At 45.3% G+C, this 19,849-nt stretch overlaps 1 protein-coding gene across 2 annotated transcripts in view; it reads left to right on the top strand.

The window, feature by feature from the left end:
- The window catches only part of csf2rb (colony stimulating factor 2 receptor subunit beta), a 64,587-nt gene that overhangs the window by 5,761 nt on the left and 38,977 nt on the right, over window positions 1-19,849 (top strand). For both annotated transcript variants that reach the window (XM_034143321.1, XM_034143320.1), the window contains exon 8: window positions 783-913. In XM_034143321.1, coding sequence (XP_033999212.1) covers window positions 783-913 — 131 coding nt within the window. The remainder of the gene's footprint in view (window positions 1-782; window positions 914-19,849) is intronic.

Consider the following 19,849-nt stretch of genomic DNA (forward strand, 5'->3'; position numbering starts at 1 on the left):
GTCTGGTACCTCTCCATTAAGGCATTTACACAGCAAACTTGCTGCTACATTTTTGCTGACAAACTTTAAAAATAATGTATCCAGGAAAACTTTACTTTGAAACTTATAAAGATAACCCAAGCTAAAAATGTGTGTTCCTCTTTAGTCATAAACACAGGAGAGAACACAATTTAGCTCAGCCATAAAAAAATATTACCAGAATATTGTTTTCTAACTTGCCTATCGTGGCTCTGTGTTACTTATTCATGACACAAGCTAACCAAACTGCAGGCCTGTACACGAATTACAAGGCAATAAGATAAGATCACATGTCATATGACAAATCACACATAACACACTTGTAACAAACATTTAACAACAACACAAAAAAGGTCTTTTGATTGATAAAAAAAAAGGTTCTCAAGCCAGTTTCTATAAATACAGATGTTCCTTATAATAGCCCTCTAATATGGGAAGCCCTCCCAAATTATTAAAAGACTCTTATGTATAAATGATGACACAAATAGACACGAGAGGTCTGCTACCTCTCCATTAAGCATTTACACAGCAAGCTTACTACTAAATTCTGAACCCTCTTAAACATTTTAAGGATGTAAAACGTTACTGTCATGTCTTTTTTGGCTTAAAATGTAATGTTTAATCAAGTAATAAGTAGTCATCACATACAGAGGAAAGAAAACCATTTAGCTCAGCCATAAAACATTATTACCAGAATATTGTTTTCTAACTTGCCTCTCAGGGCTCTGCGTTACTTATTAATGACACAAGCTCTTGTTGTGCAGTTCGTCCCAAACCCCCGCAGCAGGTGAGTGTGAATCCAAGAGACAGAAACTGGATGGTGGAGTGGACTCATCTAGCTTCAAAAGAACCTGAGCTGTATTACCAGGTCTGCTATTACAAGACAACGGATCAGGTGAGGTCTCATTTAAGTCTGTTCTCCTGCCTGAATGAACACCTGTATTGAAATCACTTCATACAAACCACTTCTTATTGATTATATGCATTCATCATTTTATTTCTGTTGTATGTTCACTTTGTTTTATGGGGTTTTATATTGTTGCATCGATTCAGTCTTATCTGTCGGAGAGAAATCATTATTAGGGTCTGAGACCATAGGTCGGCGAAGACCCTATTGAAATCGGTCGCGCAGCGACCGATAAACCTGCGAAAAACACATAAAAACAGGGAAAACGTCCGGCAAAAGCACAGAAAAGGTTCGGAAATAGTGACGGCAGATAGTCCGCGTGAGCCCAGTCACGTGGGCGAAGCCCACGTGATTGCAACTCGCATAATTAATATCGTTACGATCAATTTAGTCGCTCGCGAAGCGAGCGATAACCATGCAAAACCCACTAAAAACAGGGAAAAAGACGGGTAAAAGCCCATTAAAAGTGGCCTAAATCATGACAGTAGGTAGCCCAACGGCCTACAGTGACGTGGGCTACGCCCACGTCACTGTAAACGAGCACATTATTGATATTGGTCCGATTATTTATTATTAGGGTCTGAGACCTAGGTCGGCGAAGACCCTATTGAAATCGGTCGCGCAGCGACCGATAAACCTTTGACCCCCGCAACATATGTGAAAACTCACCAAATGTTGCACGTGCGTCAGAAGTGGTGCAACTTCAGATGTGTAATTGGTTCCGGAACTTTGCGTCAAAAATTGCGTAGGCCACGCCCACTTCCGTTTTTAACGTAAACTCCCCCCACTTTACCTTTCACGTAAACCAACGAAACTCGCTACGCATATCTAGGGTGCGGAGACAAACCAAAAAGCCTCTTGGAGGGGTATAAAATAACGTACAGGAAGCCGGCCATTTTGAATTTGGCGTCGGAAATCGTCCTCCGCACGAAATCTATCTTCTCCCAGGGACTTTATCCGTACGACTCGAAATTCGTCGGGTAGCGTCTCGAGACATGGGCAATTCAAAGTTATCACGGAAGTCTTTTTCTTTCGCACGGCGTAGCCGTGATTTGGCGCCAAAGTTCGCGTTCGCTCGATGCTCCGCCATCCCTCGCCATGGAACACGATGATGTCATAACGCCAACTGACATACTCGGAACGCCACCAAACTTCACATGATGGTCAACACTGCGGCCCTGAACAGCTCTACGTCAAATTTGATGTTACTTAATATGGCGTTACCATGGCAACGAATCCCTCGCCATAAAACACGGTGTCGCTGTAACTCCAATGGACACGGTCCCATCGTCCCCCAATCTTCACTTTTATATCACCGGTCCATGCCTCAACAGCTCTACGTGAAATCTGAGATCTCACCGTATGCCGTTTCCATGGCAACGCATCCCTCGCCATAAAACACAATGTTGTCTTAAGTCAATGGAAAATGGTCCAAACTGCACCACACTTCAGATGATGGCTAATGGTCCGGCCCTCAACAGCTCTACGCCAATTATGGGATGTCATCATATGCCGTTTCCATGGCAACGCATCCCTCACCATAAAACACAGTGTCGCTGTAACTCCAATGGACACGGTCCCATCGTCCCCCAATCTTCACTTTTATATCACCGGCACCAGACTTCAGATGATGACTAATGGTCCGGCCCTGAACAGCTCTACGCCAATTATGGGATGTCATCATATGCCGTTGCCATGGTGACAGATCCCTCGCCATGAAACACAGTGTTGTCATAACTCGATGGAAAATGGTCCAAACTGCACCAGACTTCAGATGACAGTTAATGGTCCGGCCCTCAACACCTCAATATGACAATAGTGAGTTTTCCTCAAAAGCTGTTGCCATGGCAACGCATCCCTCGCCGTTAAGCACGATATTGCTATAACTCCTGTGCAAATGGTAAAAAAGTGTTCAAATTTCCCATGTGTGCTAACCGTCAAGCCCTCGACACATATATGTGTCAGTTTTGAGATTTCGTCAAATGTCGTTGCTATGGTAACAAAATGGTCGCCGTGAAACACGGTTTTCTCATAACTCCAGTTAACATGCTCCAAACGGCCCAAAACTTCACAGGTTTGATAACGATGCAACCCTCAACACATCTAGGCGTATTATGGGGTGTCATCAAATTCCGTTGCCATGGCGACAGATCACTCGCCATCAAACACAATGTTTATGATACTGCTGTAACTCCCATGTACGTTGTCTAATCGGCCTGAAACTTCCCACGTTTGCCAACGGCCGAGTCCTTGAAACACCTAGACACACACGTCGACGTGCGGACAGCACGACCCGCTCAACGCTGCTTGCAGCTTTAATTGTTATTGTTATTGTTATTGTTATTATTATTATTATTATTATTATTAGGCGCCGCTTTCCACCTTCTTCTCCAGTAGGACTCAGATGAGGGTGTACTCTTATGCGTGGCTGTGAAAAAAAATTGTTATTATGAAGGGCAGACCATCTATTTGTATTTATTTTTTTGTTTTTTTTAGAAAGGGGCAGGTCATATAAGATTTTATTCTTCTCCCTGCTCCTTTTCGCTCAATGGTGTGTAGAGACATGTTTTGTTGGCAATTATTGTACATTTGGCTATGCGTACCATGAGCGGGACAAATAAAAATGAAATGAAATATCCCAACCAATCAGCTACTGTGGTGACTTGCACAGTGGAGCTTATCATGTTTGTTAGATAATGGGCCCTGCAGTCCCGCCACTTTGGATCAACAGGGACAGTGAGGGGGCTTAAAGTCTCTTGATACAATCTTGGCCCCCATTCCCTGTTCAATAAAGCACTATAAACAAGATTGGATAACACTGTGGTCATCATCTAGAAGTTAATAATGAAAAATAATCAAACTGAGTTCTTAGAAGTCCATTCAAACACATTCGACAGCTGTAGTAGATACTGTATAAGGTCACCATTGTCTTTAAATGCTTTCACACCTCAGGGGCAGATGCGCCATGATTGTATCACAATATCATAGCTAATCACATCTCTGTGGTCTTGTATCTCATAGCATCTCTAGCTCTGATGTTTAGATCTAACTTTGAAAAGGGTGATGTTAGTTTCCCCTTTTTATGTTTGCATACAGCACACAAAAACAAACAGGTTTTGGACCAAACTTCTTCACAAAGACAGAAAAAAACATTTATGTACATAGAAGATTTGGATATAAAAAGAGATTCAAGTAGAAACACAACACATATTCTGTAGTACCACCAAGGTACAAGACAGCATATGATACTTTATGAAGACTCCTGTACTTTTACTTAAGTAGGATTTTGAACACAGGAAATAATTGCTCATATTACTCATTAAAAAAAGTATCTTTGCATTGATGTTTGATACTTTTAATCACAGTAAGTCAAGGATCTGAGTACTATAACTACACAAACCATCGTAATTTAATTATTTATTTACTTTTTGTTCAATGGCAACTTTCTTTGGACATGCAGCTATCTGCAGTATTGTGATGGCTCATTTTTCTCCTTGACCTTTTTGAATATTTGAACACAAGCTTTCCCTACCTTTCCTTAGCAAAGAGTTTTCAATTGTTTAGGATTAAGACTAAAGATTTAAGAAATACTTTATAAATCCACAAGGGGAAATTACATTTGTCCCAACCCTGACCCTTTTCACTCTGTTGTTATTGACATGACATCACACACTTTAACCACACTCTATTCATGTTTTGGTAGCCAAGTGCATATACTGGTATGATAATTATATTCTGATTCTGATTCTGATAACTGTTTGTTTTAAAAAAAAAATCACATGACTGAATGTTAACCAGGGTTTTCAGTCATTAACACTTTGGTTTAAAGCATCATACTCATTCTAAACAACTTTTTAAACTATTTATTGGAAGCTGTGGGGAATTAAAGCAGAAGACATGAGCGGAGAAGTATTTTGCGTTGGCTCTTTCCTGAACTTCAGTTTTTGGTGCTCCCATATCAACTGCTGAACTGGATGGTTAACTTTCTGCTGAGAAACATTTGACCTTTGTTATAACAAAATAAACAATCCATGGAATCACACGGCTAAAAATCGATAGTTCTCTTGCAGCTGCTGTGTTGCAATAATCAGATACACTTACAGAAGATACAGAATTGTTGGGACACTAACACCCATACCATACATGTCAATCTGAATTAAAAGCTTGAAATAACACAAGATAAAGATTACACAAGATGATAAGTGAAAAACAAGTTAAGGTTTAGCAGCCGAAAGAAGTGAAACTTACTTACAGAACTTTGTGTTCCAAACCAGAAGTCATCATGCCAATGGCAATGATCTTGTTTTTGACTGATTCAACATGATGTTTTGTGTCAGAGAACAACAAACATGACATGGTTCTGTTACACGTTGGTAGCTTAAATACAAATAAAAAATATTTGAGATTATGCAAGGGAAGGCCATGTGGCAAGACCAACCTGGTCTCACCAGAATGCGTGACTCCACCACGACTCCTTAACACCGCAGTGCGTGGTGGAGTCACAAACTTTGCTACATTTACATGTCTGCACCACGCAAACAACCCCAATGTAAAGTGAATGAGGCTCCTTTGTCCTTAACCCTAGCCCTGAACAGCTCTACGCCAATTATGGGATGTCATCATATGCCGTTGCCATGGTGACAGATCCCTCGCCATGAAACACAGTGTTGTCATAACTCGATGGAAAATGGTCCAAACTGCACCAGACTTCAGATGACAGTTAATGGTCCGGCCCTCAACACATCAATATGACAATAGTGAGTTTTCCTCAAAAGCTGTTGCCATGGCAACGCATCCCTCGCCGTTAAGCACGATATTGCTATAACTCCTGTGTAAATGGTAAAAAGTGTTTTTTTCCCATGTGTGCTAACCGTCAAGCCCTCGACACACATATATGTGTCAGTTTTGAGATTTCGTCTAATGTCGTTGCTATGGTAACAACATGGTCGCCGTGAAACACGGTTTTCTCATAACTCCAGTTAACATGCTCCAAACGGCCCAAAACGTCACAGGTTTGATAACGATGCAGCCCTCAACACATCTAGGCGTATTATAGGGTGTCATCAAATTCCGTTGCCATGGCGACAGATCACTCGCCATCAAACACAATGTTTATGATACTGCTGTAACTCCCATGTACGTTGTCCGATCGGCCTGAAACTTCCCACGTTTGCCAACGGCCGAGTCCTCGAGACACCTACGTGACACGTCGACGTGCGGACAACAGCCTGCGGAGCGTCGAAGACCCGCTCAACGCTGCTTGCAGCTTTAATTAGGGTCTGAGACCATAGGTCGGCGAAGACCCTATTGAAATCGGTCGCGCAGCGACCGATAAACCTGCGAAAAACACCCAAAAACAGGGAAAACGACCGGCAAAAGCACAGAAAAGGTTCGGAAATAGTAACGGCAGATAGTCCGCGCGAGCCCAGTCACGTGGGCGAAGCCCACGTGATTGCAACTCGCATAATTAATATCGTTACGATCAATTTAGTCGCTCGCGAAGCGAGCGATAACCATGCAAAACCCACTAAAAACAGGGGAAAAGACGGGTAAAAGCCCATTAAAAGTGGCCTCAATCATGACAGTAGGTAGCCCAACGGCCTACAGTGACGTGGGCGTAGCCCACGTCACTGTTAAACTAGCACATTATTGATATTGGTCCGATTATTTATTAGGGTCTGAGACCATAGGTCGGCGAAGACCCTATTGAAATCGGTCGCGCAGCGACCGATAAACCTGCGAAAAACACATAAAAACAGGGAAAACGACCGGCAAAAGCACAGAAAAGGTTCGGAAATAGTAACGGCAGATAGTCCGCGTGAGCCCAGTCACGTGGGCGAAGCCCACGTGATTGCAACTCGCATAATTAATATCGTTACGATCAATTTAGTCGCTCGCGAAGCGAGCGATAACCATGCAAAACCCACTAAAAACAGGGGAAAAGACGGGTAAAAGCCCATTAAAAGTGGCCTAAATCATGACAGTAGGTAGGCCAACGGCCTACAGTGACGTGGGCGTAGCCCACGTCACTGTAAACGAGCACATTATTGATATTGGTCCGATTATTATTATTATTATTATTATTCTTATTTTAATCTTTCGCGCGCACTTTTGACCCCCGCCACATATGTGAAAACTCACCAAATGTTGCATGCGCGTCAGAACTGCTGCAACTTGAGATGTGTAATTGGTTCCGGAACTTTACGTTAAAAATTGCGTAGGCCACGCCCACTTCCGCTTATATCGTACAGCCGGCAACTTTAACTTTCACGTAAACGAACGAAACTCGCTACGCATATCTAGGGTGCGGAGACGAACAAAAAAGCCTCTTGGAGGGGTAAAAAATAACGTACAGGAAGTCGGCCATTTTGAATTTGGCGTCGGAAAAACGCGATTTATCGCGTTTTTCGTCCTCCGCGCAAAATCTATCTTCTCCCAGGGACTTTATCCGTACGACTCGAAATTCGTCGGGTAGCATCTCGAGACATGGGCAATTAAAAGTTATCACGGAAGTTTTTTTCTTTCGCACGGCGCAGCCGTTATTTGGCGCCAAAGTTCGCGTTCGCTCGATGCTAGGCCCATCAAACGAATACGATGATGTCATCACTCAAACTGACATGCTCAGAACGCCACCAAACTTCACAATGTTGTCTTAAGTCAATGGAAAATGGTCCAAACTGCACCAGACTTCAGATGACAGTTAATGGTCCGGCCCTCAACACATTCATATGACAAAAGTGAGTTTTCCTCAAAAGCTGTTGCCATGGCAACGAATCCCTCGCCATAAAACACGGTGTCGCTGTAAATCCAATGGACACGGTCCCATCGTCCCCCAATCTTCACTTTTATATCACTGGTCCATGACTCAACAGCTCTACGTGAAATCTGAGATCTCACCGTATGCCGTTTCCATGGCAACGAATCACTCGCCGTAAAACACGATGTTGTCTTAAGTCAATGGAAAATGTTCCAAACTGCACCAGACTTCAGATGACAGTTAATGGTCCGGCCCTCAACAGCTCTACGCCAATTCTGGGATGTCATCATATGCCGTTTCCATGGCAACGAATCACTCGCCGTAAAACACCATGTTGTCTTAATTCAATGGAAAACCTTCCAAACGGCACCAGACTTCAGATGACAGTTAATGGTCCGGCCCTCAACAGCTCCACGTGAAATCTGAGATCTCACCGTATGCCGTTTCCATGGCAACGCATCCCACGCCGTAAAACACGATGTTGTCTTAAGTCAATGGAAAAGGTTCCAAACTGCACCAGACTTCAGATGACAGTTAATGGTCCGGCCCTCAACAGCTCTAGGTGAAATCTGAGATCTCACCGTATGCCGTTTCCATGGCAACGCATCCTTCGCCATAAAACACGATGTTGTCTTAAGTCAATGGAAAAGGTTCCAAACTGCACCAGACTTCAGATGACAGTTAATGGTCCGGCCCTCAACAGCTCTAGGTGAAATCTGAGATCTCACCGTATGCCGTTTTCATGGCAACGCATTCCTCGCCATAAAACACAATGTTGTCTTAAGTCAATGGAAAAGCTTCCAAACGGCACCAGACTTCAGATGACAGTTAATGGTCCGGCCCTCAACAGCTCTACGCGAAATCTGAGATCTCACCGTATGCCGTTTCCATGGCAACGCATCCCACGCCGTAAAACACGATGTTGTCTTAATTCAATGGGAAATGGTCCAAACTGCACCAGACTTCAGATCATGGCTACTAGTCCGGCCCTCGACAGCACTATGCCAATTATGGGATGTCATCATATGCCGTTTCCATGGCGATAGATCACTCGCCATCAAACACAATGTTTACTGTATGATACTGCTGTAACTCCCATTTACGTTGTCCGATCGGCCTGAAACTTCCCACGTTTGCCAACGGCCGAGTCCGGAAAACTCCTGCATGATACCTCGACGTGCGGACAACAGCCTGCGGAGCGTCGAAGACCCGCTCAACGCTGCTTGCAGCTTTAATTAGGGTCTGAGACCATAGGTCGGCGAAGACCCTATTGAAATCGGTCGCGCAGCGACCGATAAACCTGCGAAAAACACATAAAAACAGGGAAAACGACCGGCAAAAGCACAGAAAAGGTTCGGAAATAGTAACGGCAGATAGTCCGCGCGAGCCCAGTCACGTGGGCGAAGCCCACGTGATTGCAACTCGCATAATTAATATCGTTACGATCAATTTAGTCGCTCGCGAAGCGAGCGATAACCATGCAAAACCCACTAAAAACAGGTAAAAAGACGGGTAAAAGCCCATTAAAAGTGGCCTAAATCATGACAGTAGGTAGGCCAACGGCCTACAGTGACGTGGGCGTAGCCCACGTCACTGTAAACGAGCACATTATTGATATTGGTCCGATTATTATTATTATTATTATTCTGATTATTATTTTAATACATTGAGCGCACTTTTGAGCCCCGCCACATATGTGAAAACTCAACAAATTTTGCACACGCGTCAGAAGTGCGCAAAATTGCGATGTGTAATTGGTCCCGAAACTTTACGTCAAAAATTGCGTAGGCCACGCCCACTTCCGTTTTAACGTTAACTCCCCCTACTTTAACTTTCACGTAACCGAACGAAACTCGCTAAGCCTATCTAAGGTGCGGAGACAAACAAAAAAGCCTCTTGGAGGGGTATAAAATAACGTACAGGAAGTCGGCCATTTTGAATTTGGCGTTGAAAAAGGCGTCAAAAAACGCCATTTATCGCGTTTTTCGTCCTCCGCGCAAAATCTATCTCCTCCCAGGGACTTTATCCGTACGACTCGAAATTCGTCGGGTAGCATCTCGAGACATGGGCAATTAAAAGTTATCACGGAAGTTTTTTTCTTTCGCACGGCGCAGCCGTTATTTGGCGCCAAAGTTCGCGTTCGCTCGATGCTAGTCCCATCAACCGCCATGGAATACGATGATGTCATCACTCAAACTGACATGCTCACAACGCCACCAAATTTCACAATGTTGTCTTAAGTCAATGGAAAATGTTCCAAACTGCACCAGACTTCAGATGACAGTTAATGGTCCGGCCCTCAACAGCTCTACGTGAAATCTGAGATCTCATCGTATGCCGTTTCCATGGCAACGAATCACTCGCCGTAAAACACGATGTTGTCTTAATTCAATGGAAAAGCTTCCAAACAGCACCAGACTTCAGATGACAGTTAATGGTCCGTCCCTCAACAGCTCTACGTGAAATCTGAGATCTCATCGTATGCCGTTTCCATGGCAACGAATCACTCGCCGTAAAACACGGTGTCGCTGTAAATCCAATGGACACGGTCCCATCGTCCCCCAATCTTCAATTTTATATCACTGGTCCATGACTCACCAGCTCTACGTGAAATCTGAGATCGCACCGTATGCCGTTTCCATGGCAACGCATCCTTCGCCATAAAACACGGTGTTGCTGTAACCCCAATGGACACGGTCCCATCGTCCCCCAATCTTCACTTTTATATCACCGGTCCATGCCTCAACAGCTCTACGTGAAATCTGAGATCTCATCATATGCCGTTTCCATGGCAACGCATCCCACGCCGTAAAACACGGTGTCGCTGTAAATCCAATGGACACGGTCCCATCGTCCCCCAATCTTCACTTTTATATCACTGGTCCATGACTCAACAGCTCTACGTGAAATCTGAGATCTCACCGTATGCCGTTTCCATGGCAACGAATCACTCGCCATAAAACACGATGTTGTCTTAAGTCAATGGAAAAGCTTCCAAACTCCACCAGACTTCAGATGACAGTTAATGGTCCGGCCCTCAACAGCACTATGCCAATTATGGGATGTCATCGTATGCCGTTTCCATGGCAACGAATCACTCGCCGTAAAACACGAAGTTGTCTTAAGTCAATGGAAAATGGTCCAAACTGCACCAGACTTCAGATGACAGTTAATGGTCCGGCCCTCAACAGCACTATGCGAATTATGGGATGTCATCATATGCCGTTTCCATGGCAACTAATCACTCGCCGTAAAACACGATGTTGTCTTAAGTCAATGGAAAATGATCCAAACTGCACCAGACTTCAGATGACAGTTAATGGTCCGGCCCTCAACAGCACTATGCGAATTATGGGATGTCATCATATGCCGTTTCCATGGCAACGAATCACTCGCCATAAAACACGATGTTGTCCTAACTCACTGGAAAAACGTCCAAACGGCACCAGACATCAGATGATGGCTAATGGTCCGGCCCTCAACACATCTAGGCGTATTATGGGGTGTCATCAAATTCCGTTGCCATGGCGACAGATCACTCGCCATCAAACACAATGTTTATGATACTGCTGTAACTCCCATTTACGTTGTCCGATCGGCCTGAAACTTCCCACGTTTGCCAACGGCCGAGTCCGGAAAACTCCTGCATGATACCTCGACGTGCGGACAACAGCCTGCGGAGCGTCGAAGACCCGCTCAACGCTGCTTGCAGCTTTAATTAGGGTCTGAGACCTAGGTCGGCGAAGACCCTATTGAAATCGGTCGCGCAGCGACCGATAAACCTTTGACCCCCGCAACATATGTGAAAACTCACCAAATTTTGCACGCGCGTCAGAAGTGGTGCAACTTGCGATATGTAATTGGTTCCGGAACCTTGCGTAAAAAATTACGTAGGCCACGCCCACTTCCGTTTTTAACGTAAACTCCCCCCACTTTAACTTTCACGTAAACGAACGAAACTCGCGACGCATATCTAGGGTGCGGAGACAAACAAAAAAGCCTCTTGGAGGGGTATAAAATAACGTACAGGAAGTCGGACATTTTGAATTTTGGCGTCGGAAAAACGCGATTTATCGCGTTTTTCATCCTCTGCACGAAATCTATCTTCTCCCAGGAACTTTATCCGTATGACTCGAAATTCGTCGGGTAGCGTCTCGAGACATGGGCAATTCAAAGTTATCACAGAATTTCTTTTCTTTCGCACGGCGTAGCCGTGATTTGGCGCCAAAGTTCGCGTTCGCTTGATGCTAGGCGATCCCTCGCCATGGAACACGATGATGTCATAACACCAACTGACATACTCAGAACGCCACCAAACTTCACATGATGGTTAACACTGCGGCCCTGAACAGCTCTACGTCAAATTTGATGTTACTTAATATGGCGTTACCATGGCAACTCATCCCTCGCCATAAAACACGGTGTCGCTGTAACTCCAATGAACACGGTCCCATCGTCCCCCAATCTTCACTTTTATATCACCGGTCCATGCCTCAACAGCTCTACGTGAAATCTGAGATCTCACCGTATGCCGTTTCCATGGCAACGCATCCCTCGCCATAAAACACAATGTTGTCTTAAGTCAATGGAAAATGGTCCAAACTGCACCACACTTCAGATGATGGCTAATGGTCTGGCCCTCAACAGCTCTATGCCAATTATGGGATGTCATCATATGCTGTTTCCATGGCAACGCATCCCTCGCCATAAAACACAATGTTGTCTTAACTCAATGGAAAAGGTTCCAAACTGCACCAGACTTCAGATGATGGCTAATGGTCTGGCCCTCAACAGCTCTACGTGAAATCTGAGATCTCACCGTATGCCGTTTCCATGGCAACGCATCCCTCGCCATAAAACACAATGTTGTCTTAAGTCAATGGAAAATGATCCAAACTGCACCAGACTTCATATGATGGCTAATGGTCCGGCCCTCAACAGCTCTACACCAATTATGGGATGTCATCATATGCCGTAGCCATGGCGACAGATCCCTCGCCATAAAACACAATGTTGTCTTAAGTCAATGGAAAAACTTCCAAACTGCACCAGACTTCAGGTGATGGCTAATGGTCCTCAACAGCTATACGCCAATTATGGGATGTAATCATATGCCGTTTCCATGGCAACGCATCCCTCGCCATAAAACACGGTGTCGCTGTAACTCCAATGGACACGGTCCCATCGTCCCCCAATCTTCACTTTTATATCACCGGTCCATGCCTCAACAGCTCTACGTGAAATCTGAGATCTCACCTTATGCCGTTTCCATGGCAACGAATCACTCGCCATAAAACACGATGTTGCCTTAATTCAATGGAAAATCGTCCACACTTCACCAGACTTCAGATGATGGCTAATGGTCTGGCCCTCAACAGCTATACGCCAATTATGGGATGTAATCATATGCCGTTTCCATGGCAACGCATCCCTCGCCATAAAACACGGTGTCGCTGTAACTCCAATGGACACGGTCCCATCGTCCCCCAATCTTCACTTTTATATCACCGGTCCATGCCTCAACAGCTCTACGCCAATTATGGGATGTCATCATATGCCGTTTCCATGGCAACGCATCCCTCGCCATACATCACAATGTTGTCTTAAGTCAATGGAAAATGGTCCAAACTGCACCACACTTCAGATGACAGTTAATGGTCCGGCCCTCAACAGCTCAACGCCAATTATGGGATGTCATCATATGCCGTTGCCATGACGACAGATCCCTCGCCATGACACACGGTGTTGTCTTAACTCAATGGAAAATGGTCCAAACTGCACCAGACTTCAGATGACAGTTAATGGTCCGGCCCTCAACAGCTCAACGCCAATTATGGGATGTCATCATATGCCGTTGCCATGGCGACAGATCCCTCGCCATGACACACGGTGTTGTCTTAACTCAATGGAAAATGGTCCAAACTGCACCAGACTTCAGATGACAGTTAATGGTCCGGCCCTCAACAGCTCTACGCCAATTATGGGATGTCATCATATGCCGTTTCCATGGCAACGCATCCCTCGCCATAAAACACAATGTTGTCTTAAGTCAATGGAAAATGGTCCAAACTGCACCAGACTTCAGATGATGGCTAATGGTCTGGCCCTCAACAGCTATACGCCAATTATGGGATGTAATCATATGCCGTTTCCATGGCAACACATCCCTCGCCATAAAACACGGTGTCGCTGTAACTCCAATGGACACGGTCCCATCGTCCCCCAATCTTCACTTTTATATCACCGGTCCATGCCTCAACAGCTCTACGCCAATTATGGGATGTCATCATATGCCGTTTCCATGGCAACGCATCCCTCGCCATACATCACAATGTTGTCTTAAGTCAATGGAAAATGGTCCAAACTGCACCACACTTCAGATGACAGTTAATGGTCCGGCCCTCAACAGCTCAACGCCAATTATGGGATGTCATCATATGCCGTTGCCATGGCGACAGATCCCTCGCCATGACACACGGTGTTGTCTTAACTCAATGGAAAATGGTCCAAACTGCACCAGACTTCAGATGACAGTTAATGGTCCGGCCCTCAACAGCTCAACGCCAATTATGGGATGTCATCATATGCCGTTTCCATGGCAACGCATCCCTCGCCATAAAACACAATGTTGTCTTAAGTCAATGGAAAATGGTCCAAACTGCACCAGACTTCAGATGATGGCTAATGGTCTGGCCCTCAACAGCTATACGCCAATTATGGGATGTAATCATATGCCGTTTCCATGGCAACACATCCCTCGCCATAAAACACGGTGTCGCTGTAACTCCAATGGACACGGTCCCATCGTCCCCCAATCTTCACTTTTATATCACCGGTCCATGCCTCAACAGCTCTACGCCAATTATGGGATGTCATCATATGCCGTTTCCATGGCAACGCATCCCTCGCCATACATCACAATGTTGTCTTAAGTCAATGGAAAATGGTCCAAACTGCACCACACTTCAGATGACAGTTAATGGTCCGGCCCTCAACAGCTCAACGCCAATTATGGGATGTCATCATATGCCGTTGCCATGGCGACAGATCCCTCGCCATGACACACGGTGTTGTCTTAACTCAATGGAAAATGGTCCAAACTGCACCAGACTTCAGATGACAGTTAATGGTCCGGCCCTCAACAGCTCAACGCCAATTATGGGATGTCATCATATGCCGTTGCCATGGCGACAGATCCCTCGCCATGACACACGGTGTCGTCTTAACTCAATGGAAAATGGTCCAAACTGCACCAGACTTCAGATGACAGTTAATGGTCCGGCCCTCAACACCTCAATATGACAATAGTGAGTTTTCCTCAAAAGCTGTTGCCATGGCAACGCATCCCTCGCCGTTAAGCACGATATTGCTTTAAGTCCTGTGTAAATGGTAAAAAAGTGTTGAAATTTCACATGTGTGCTAACGGTCAAGCCCTCGAGACGTATATGTGTCAGTTTTGAGATTTCGTCAAATTTCGTTGCTATGGTAACAAAATGGTCGCCGTGAAACACGGTTTTCTCATAACTCCAGTTAACATGCTCCAAACGGCCCAAAACTTCACAGGTTTGATAACGATGCAGCCCTCAACACATCTAGGCGTATTATGGGGTGTCATCAAATTCCGTTGCCATGGCGACAGATCACTCGCCATCAAACACAATGTTTATGATACTGCTGTAACTCCTAAATACATTGTCCGATCGGCCTGAAACTTCCCACGTTTGCCAACGGCCGAGTCCTCGAGACACCTACACACACACCTCGACGTGCGGACAACAGCCTGCGGAGCGTCGAAGACCCGCTCAACGCTGCTTGCAGCTTTAATTATTATTATTATTATTCTGATTATTATTTTAGAACATCGTGCGCACTTTTGACCCCCGCCACATATGTGAAAACTCACCAAATTTCGCACGCGCGTCAGAAGTGCGCAAAATTTTGATATTTCATTGGTTCCGGAATATTACGTAAAAAATTGCGTAGGCCACACCCACTTCCGTTTTTAACGTTAACTCCCCCTACTTTAACTTTCACGTAACCGAACGAAACTCGCTAAGCCTATCTAAGGTGCGGAGACAAACCAAAAAGCCTCTTGGAGGGGTATAAAATAACGTACAGGAAGTCGGCCATTTTGAATTTGGCGTCGAAAAAGGCGTCAAAAAACGCCATTTATCGCGTTTTTCGTCCTCCGCGCAAAATCTATCTTCTCCCAGGGACTTTATCCGTACGACTCGAAATTCGTCGGGTAGCATCTCGAGACATGGGCAATTAAAAGTTATCACGGAAGTTTTTCTCTTTCGCACGGCGCAGCCGTTATTTGGCGCCAAAGTTCGCGTTCGCTCGATGCTAGGCCCATCAAACGAATACGATGATGTCATAACTCAAACTGACATGCTCACAACGCCACCTGGGTCACCTGGTCTTCACAATGTTGTCTTAAGTCAATGGAAAATGCTCCAAACTGCACCAGACTTCAGATGACAGATAATGGTCCGGCCCTCAACACATTAATATGACAAAAGTCAGTTTTCCTCAAAAGCGGTTGCCATGGCAACGAATCCCTCGCCATAAAACACCGTGTCGCTGTAAATCCAATGGACACGGTCCCATCGTCCCCCAATCTTCACTTTTATATCACTGGTCCATGACTCAACAGCTCTACGTGAAATCTGAGATCTCATCGTATGCCGTTTCCATGGCAACGCATCCCACGCCGTAAAACACGATGTTGTCTTAATTCAATGGAAAAGGTTCCAAACTGCACCAGACTTCAGATCATGGCTACTAGTCCGGCCCTCAACAGCTCTACGCGTATTCTGGGATGTCATCATATGCCGTTTCCATGGCAACGAATCACTCGCCGTAAAACACGAACTTGTCTTAAGTCAATGGAAAATGGTCCAAACTGCACCAGACTTCAGATGACAGTTAATGGTCCGGCCCTCAACAGCACTATGCCAATTATGGGATGTCATCATATGCCGTTTCCATGGCAACGCATCCTTCGCCATAAAACACGAAGTTGCTGTTACTCCTATGAAAATGGTTCCAAACTGCACCAGACTTCAGATGACAGTTAATGGTCCAGCCCTCAACAGCACTACGTGAAATCTGAGATCTCACCGTATGCCGTTTCCATGGCAACGAATCCCACGCCGTAAAACACGACGTTGTCTTACGTCAATGGAAAATGGTCCAAACTGCACCAGACTTCAGATGACAGTTAATGGTCCGGCCCTCAACAGCACTACGTGAAATCTGAGATCTCACCGTATGCCGTTTCCATGGCAACGCATCCCACGCCGTAAAACACGATGTTGTCTTCATTCAATGGAAAAGGTTCAAAACGGCACCACACTTCAGATGACAGTTAATGGTCCGGCCCTCAACAGCACTATGCGAATTATGGGATGTCATCATATGCCGTTTCCATGGCAACGAATCACTCGCCATAAAACACGATGTTGTCCTAACTCACTGGAAAAACGTCCAAACGGCACCAGACATCAGATGATGGCTAATGGTCCGGCCCTCAACACATCTAGGCGTATTATGGGGTGTCATCAAATTCCGTTGCCATGGCGACAGATCACTCGCCATCAAACACAATGTTTATGATACTGCTGTAACTCCCATTTACGTTGTCCGATCGGCCTGAAACTTCCCACGTTTGCCAACGGCCGAGTCCGGAACACTCCTGCATGATACCTCGACGTGCGGACAACAGCCTGCGGAGCGTCGAAGACCCGCTCAACGCTGCTTGCAGCTTTAATTATTATTATGATTATTATTTGAACTTTTCGCGCGCACTTTTGACCCCCGCCACATATGTGAAAACTCAACAAATTTTGCACATGCGTCAGAAGTGCTGCAACTTGAGATGTGTAATTGGTCCCGGAACTCTACGTCAAAAATTGAGTAGGCCACGCCCACTTCCGTTTTTAACGTTAACTCCCCCTACTTTAACTTTCACGTAACCGAACGAAACTTGCTAAGCCTATCTAAGGTGCGGAGACAAACAATAAAGCCTCTTGGAGGGGTATAAAATAACGTACAGGAAGTCGGCCATTTTGAATTTGGCGTCGAAAAAGGCGTCAAAAAACGCCATTTATCGCGTTTTTCGTCCTCCGCGCAAAATCTATCTTCTCCCAGGGACTTTATCCGTACGACTCGAAATTCGTCGGGTAGCATCTCGAGACATGGGCAATTAAAAGTTATCACGGAAGTTTTTTTCTTTCGCACGGCGCAGCCGTTATTTGGCGCCAAAGTTCGCGTTCGCTCGATGCTAGGCCCATCAAACGCCATGGAACACGATGATGTCATAACACCAACTGACATGCTCACAACGCCACCAATTCACAATGTTGTCTTAACTCAATGGAAAATGTTCCAAACTGCACCAGACTTCAGATGACAGTTAATGGTCCGGCCCTCAACACATTAATATGACGAAAGTGAGTTTTCCTCAAAAGCTGTTGTCATGGCAACGCATTCCTCGCCGTAAAACACGGTGTCGCTGTAAATCCAATCGACACGGTCCCATCGTCCCCCAGTCTTCACTTTTATATCACTGGTCCATCACTCAACAGCTCTACGTGAAATCTGAGATATCAACGTATGCCGTTTCCATGGCAACGCATCCCACGCCGTAAAACACGATGTTGTCTTAATTCAATGGAAAAGCTTCCAAACGGCACCAGACTTCAGATGACAGTTAATGGTCCGGCCCTCAACAGCTCTACGTGAAATCTGAGATCGCACCGTATGCCGTTTCCATGGCAACGCATCACTCGCCATAAAACACGATGTTGTCTTAAGTCAATGGAAAATAGTCCAAACTGCACCAGACTTCAGATGATGGCTAATGGTCTGGCCCTCAACAGCTCTACGCCAATTATGGGATGTCATCATATGCCGTTTCCATGGCAACGAATCACTCGCCATAAAACACGATGTTGTCTTAATTCAATGGAAAAGGTTCAAAACGGCACCAGACTTCAGATGACAGTTAATGGTCCGGCCCTCAACAGCTCTACGTCAAATCTGAGATCTCACCGTATGCCGTTTCCATGGCAACGAATCACTCGCCGTAAAACACGGTGTCGCTGTAAGTCCAATGGACACGGTCCCATCGTCCCCCAATCTTCACTTTTATATCACTGGTCCATGACTCAACAGCTCTACGCGAAATCTGAGATCTCACTGTATGCCGTTTCCATGGCAACGCATTCCTCGCCATAAAACACGGTGTCGCTGTAAGTCCAATGGACACGGTCCCATCGTCCCCCAATCTTCACTTTTATATCACTGGTCCATGACTCAACAGCTCTAGGTGAAATCTGAGATCTCATCGTATGCCGTTTCCATGCCAACGAATCACTCGCCATAAAACACGATGTCGCTGTAAATCCAATCGACACGGTCCCATCGTCCCCCAATCTTCACTTTTATATCACTGGTCCATGACTGAACAGCTCTACGCGAAATCTGAGATCTCACCGTATGCCGTTTCCATGGCAACGCATCCCACGCCGTAAAACACGATGTTGTCTTAAGTCAATGGAAAATGGTCCAAACTGCACCAGACTTCAGATGACAGTTAAGGGTCCAGCCCTCAACAGCTCTACGCCAATTATGGGATGTCATCATATGCCGTTTCCATGGCAATGCATTCCTCGCCATAAAACACAATGTTGTCTTAAGTCAATGGAAAATGCTCCAAACTGCACCAGACTTCAGATGATGGCTACGAGTCCGCCCCTCAACAGCACTATGCCAATTATGGGATGTCATCATATGCCGTTTCCATGGCAACGCATTCCTCGCCATAAAACACGATGTTGTCTTAAGTCAATGGAAAAGGTTCCAAACTGCACCAGACTTCAGATGACAGTTAATGGTCCGGCCCTCAACAGCTCTACGCCAATTCTGGGATGTCATCATATGCCGTTTCCATGGCAACACATCCCTTGCCAAAAAACATGATGTTTCCGTTACTCCTATGAAAATCATCCAAATGGCACCAGACTTCAGATGATGGCTAATGGTCCGGCCATCAACAGCTCAACACTCAAAAGCTGTTGCCATGGCAACGCATCCCTCACCGTTAAGCGCGATATTGCTATAACTCCTGTGTATATTGTCAAAAACTGTTCAAACTTCACATG

Source organism: Trematomus bernacchii, unplaced genomic scaffold (genome assembly GCF_902827165.1).
Source record: "Trematomus bernacchii unplaced genomic scaffold, fTreBer1.1, whole genome shotgun sequence".
Classification (NCBI taxonomy): domain Eukaryota; kingdom Metazoa; phylum Chordata; class Actinopteri; order Perciformes; family Nototheniidae; genus Trematomus; species Trematomus bernacchii.